The sequence below is a fragment of the Scomber scombrus genome, chromosome 14 (genome assembly GCF_963691925.1).
Source record: "Scomber scombrus chromosome 14, fScoSco1.1, whole genome shotgun sequence".
NCBI classification, from domain to species: Eukaryota; Metazoa; Chordata; class Actinopteri; order Scombriformes; family Scombridae; genus Scomber; species Scomber scombrus.
The window spans coordinates 24374527-24379056 of NC_084983.1; the positions used below are offsets into that span (position 1 = coordinate 24374527).

At 36.4% G+C, this 4530-nt stretch overlaps 1 protein-coding gene across 1 annotated transcript in view; it reads left to right on the plus strand.

Moving 5' to 3' along the window:
- stk32a (serine/threonine kinase 32A) overlaps positions 1–1049 on the plus strand; it is a 57323-nt gene extending 56274 nt beyond the window's left edge. The window contains exons 11-12 of the mRNA XM_062432533.1: positions 630–661; positions 932–1049. Of these exons, the coding sequence (XP_062288517.1) occupies positions 630–661; positions 932–1049 (150 nt within the window). The remainder of the gene's footprint in view (positions 1–629; positions 662–931) is intronic.
- Positions 1050–4530: the final 3481 nt, after the last annotated feature.

Sequence of the window (4530 nt, forward strand, 5' to 3'; positions counted from 1 at the left end):
GAAAAGAGCTTGAGATGGGAACTCTTCTTGTAAAAGGCTAAGATATTTGAAACTAGAAAAGATGATGAATGTCTTAAAAGATCAGACTGTCTGGAGCTTTGGAAATTTAAAAGTACAGTACTGAGCATAGTTGCCTTCTAGAGGTGTGTATCTCTCCCTTTCTGATTTGAAATGTATCTAGATACATAGTCCACAATCAGACACATAAATGATATGGATACATTTGTAACCATATGATACGTATGTCACACAAAGCCGATTCAATACGATTACCTCAGTCTCTGGATCGTGAGCTGAATACTTGGCTCTTACATTGGTTTTTCAATATCAGTCAATCTTTACACCTCTATTGCCTTCAGGAGAATCAATGACATTTGACATCAGGACTTCTAATATAGAATGAGTTTTAAACTCCTTTTGAGTGAAAATAGTATGATGATTGTTAGTATGTATTTTCGCTGACCATACTCAGCATGACTCCATAAAGTCTGGACAAACATGTCAAAGAATGATTCATAATGACCGAAATAACTTTAGGTGCCTCACCAAGGATATCACATTCTGCTCGAGCTGTGCATTGTAGACATTTAACCCACTCTGTGACAGTATAAGACTCCTGTGTTCTGTAGAGAATCTTTGTCAGTGTCTCAGGCATGCGGACGTGAACCGAGCTCGTATTAAAACATGTATTAAGACGGAACTTCTGATTTGAGTCATCATTGCCACTTCTCCGACACAGTTTTCGCACTATCGAAGATCAACACACTAAAGAATAGGTCAAGAAAGACCACCAAACTGTCAAGCCAGTGAACAGGAGGCCAAAAGTAAAACAATGTTAACAAATGTCCTCTTAGAGGGGCTTTCAAATCAGGTAACGTGAGGTTATGGCACTTTAAAGTATGACTTAACAATATACTCATTCACTCAACAGGTCAAAGAAAGCAGTGGTGGATTCAGAGTCCTCTGAGCTGTCCATAAGTGAGAAGAATAAAGCGATAGAGGATGGACAGAATAACAACGTGGAGCCAGCCTCCTTCTTATCAGGATAGATCTTATGACTCAAGATCCCCACTTACTCCCTCGTTATTTGCACCCACCCACAGCTTGTACATCAGCAACTTACACCAAGACACCTATTGTTCTGTCAGCACAAGCACTCAGATCCTCAATGTTCCTGCACCATTATATTGCCGATAAAAACACAGGCGCAGCACTGTATGCACATGTGCATCACTGTTCAGTCACAAAGACCATATTATCTGAAAAGACTGAATGAAATGAACTTCTCAAGCAGCAGCCATGCCAGAGCAGGCTTTTCCGCTTTCCTGTCACCAAGAAGAATGACTCTTCGTAGAGTGTAACTCATCGTGCTCCCTGACATCACTCTGGTGCTCTAACGTCTGCTCAACTTCTTCTCTGGACACAGTGCTGAAGTGAAACGGGAGACATAACTGGAGACAAGTCTACACCTGCTCGGATGTTACAGGAAATGAAGCGTGATTTGGTGAAATGCTGCTGCTGTCTTGGCTGGGACTCTCACATTTTTTTAATCTCAGCAAGCTATTAACCGATTAACAATGCTTGGTATAGAGAGTTGGGTTGGCAGTTTATACTGAAAACCAAACACTTGGGGTGATGGTTTATCTGATGTGATGCTTACAGTTGGATGGATCTACTTGACTTGAGATTTGAGCATGACAAAAGAGTACAAAACATTAAAATTAACAGGTTAATAAAGGGAAAATGAGGCCTTTGTTTCTAAGACGGCAACCACAGATTCCTCTAATAAGATAGAATACAAAGAGCTGAACTGTAGGCTTGAGTCTCACTGGCTCTTTTTGTCATAGCAGCAGATACATGGTTGTAGTGGTCATTATGCTTAGCTTTACTAGTTAAGCTGACTTAAATGGTAGGATTGCATTATTTGGTTCAACGTCCCAGCTCCATCAGCTGCAGAAGTAGGCAAAACATACTGAAAGTTTTCTTCTATTGTGTAGGCTTTAAGTTACTGCTGTGGCAATACAGTAATTTTAAATATATTAAGCAAAAATAACTTAACGTTTGAGCTTGACGGTTAACTCTTGATCTCAGAGAAGAGTTAAAAACTGAGCAAGTCCATATAAACTGTTAGTTAACTGACTCCATCTGCTGATGCAGGCCATAAGATGTGGCTCAAACCTTTAGAAATTATTGGGAGTTTAAAGTAACCTTTGCCTCAATCTACAAATGACCGTCTGGGACTTAAAATATAGGTTTATAGGTATAAAAAGGTACATGGTAGATGTTATTTGTTCTGCACTGAACCTTGCTTTGCACATGCTTCTTCATCAACTGTACTATTTATGCACAGAGAGACAAAAAAAATCTAAAGCTGTGAGTGAATACTTACTCCCATAGAGATGGTTTTATAGACAAGGATCAAGCTGAGTCAGAGATAAGATTCATTTTTAGTAACTGTCTGCATTGAAATTTGTTTTTTGTCAATTCATTGTCCTTCCTCTTTTGTGTTGGATACAACCAACTATGTAACACTAGATAAATCTCCAAATTTGTATTTCAATTAATTGCTCTGCAACAACATCCTGGTGCAGATTTTATTCTACAGTAATTTAAAATTCAGCACCAGCTGAATAACAGTGAGGGGAAAAAATATATTGATTTTTACTTTCCTTGTGGTACACATTTGTTATCAAGAAAACAACAATGTAAACAAGACAAACCCTCATTCATACTGTCTGACTTAGACTTGGCAAAAAACATGTTTCAGAAACCATACCTGCCTCTGAAGTTTGCAGAGGGATGCCTTATACCATAGAGATGGCACACAGACGGTTCCCTATTATATGGTAGGTAGAAGAAATCTGAGCTTTTTCGTCATCAGCAGGTAAATGTGATTTCTACTAATACCTAGTCGCTCTATTGACCTTGATCTTATCTTCCTGCAATACAACTCTATCCTTTCAAGTCTATGGTACTTGTAAGTATATTTAAAACCTATTTCACTATATTAAATTCATTACTGCTGGCACTTTTCTATTGAAAATTGGTACAATGTTTTGACTTATCTTTGTGTTGTTGTTGTTGTCATTGATGTAATTTTACCGATCCAAATGTGGTTTCCTGTATAAGTTGTAAGATAATGATAATGTGGGATACTTAAACAGATGGACTAATCCTGGGTATACCTAGAGAAAATGACTATCTTAATATCTTCAAGTAAAATAGGAAAACCAAATGGGTGGGATTTACTGTATCAAATATATGTATGTATATACACACATATATATATATATATATATATATATACATATACGGGTCAATGACGTATAAGGATTTGCAACTCAATTGTAGAATAATAAAAACAAGCTTATCTAATGCAGTAGTTCAAACATTCAGAATGTTGTGTACCTGAAAATTCATATTGTAAATTTGAAATTAAGTGATTTTAGTGGGTTTTTCAAGATTAATTGGCACTGGCCTTAAAAAGAGTCATGTGGTGCGACCATGATTCATCTTGAAATAAATGAATTTACTTAACACGCTTCACATCTTTTTTTACAAGTTTTCAGTAATAGAAAGTGTTTGGAAACAAAGTATTTGCATTTTTTTTTTTTAATTTGTAAATGATGATCTTTTATATAAATAAGATATTTCAAGATGAATCATGGTCGCACCACATGACTTGTTTTAAGGCCAGTGCCAATTAATCTTGAAAAACCCACTAAAATCACTTTCACATTGTAATATGAATTTTCAGGTACACAACATTCTGAATGTTTGAACTACTGCATTAGATATGCTTGTTTTTATTATTCTACAATTGAGTTGTTGAAAATCCTTATACGTCATTGACCCATACATATATACACACACACGCACATACTGTATATATACAGACACATATATGTGTGTGTGTGTGTGCGCGTGTGTGTGTATAGTCTAGCTGTGAATTTTCATCCCTATCAAGGTTTTGTTGTCCTTCAGTTGTCACTGTGTGTTTAATGTATTCATCTGTGATGGAGTTGCAAACTATTAAGGTGTGCCTTAAATAATTACTCTTTTTCTGAACCAATCTATGTCTTGTCCTTTATTTCATTTTTTTTATGTTTACTCTGAATTAACATAACTTATTAAATAATATTATAACTAAAATATGACAAAGAATGGTATCACTAATAAAAGCTTTTTTTTTTTTTTAAATCAAGAATAGTGAAAGGAGGAGTGCCTTGTTAGCTGAGTGGTTGCCGCGCATGCCACATAATGGCAGCGTCCCCGGTTCGATTCTGGCAGGGGACCTATGCTGCAGGTCATTCCCCTCTCTCTCTACTTGTTTCCTGGCGGCCTCTATGCCACCTACTAACACAATAAGGGCAAAAAAGCTAAAAAATAAAACGTAAAAGAAAAAGAATAGTGAAAGGAAATAAGGTTGAAAACTGTTATCATTCTACAAGGTGTTCAGGATTGGAACTGCATCTTTACCCTAAACTAAACTTGGATAAATAGTATGTGCTGTATCTGTAAATACAATGC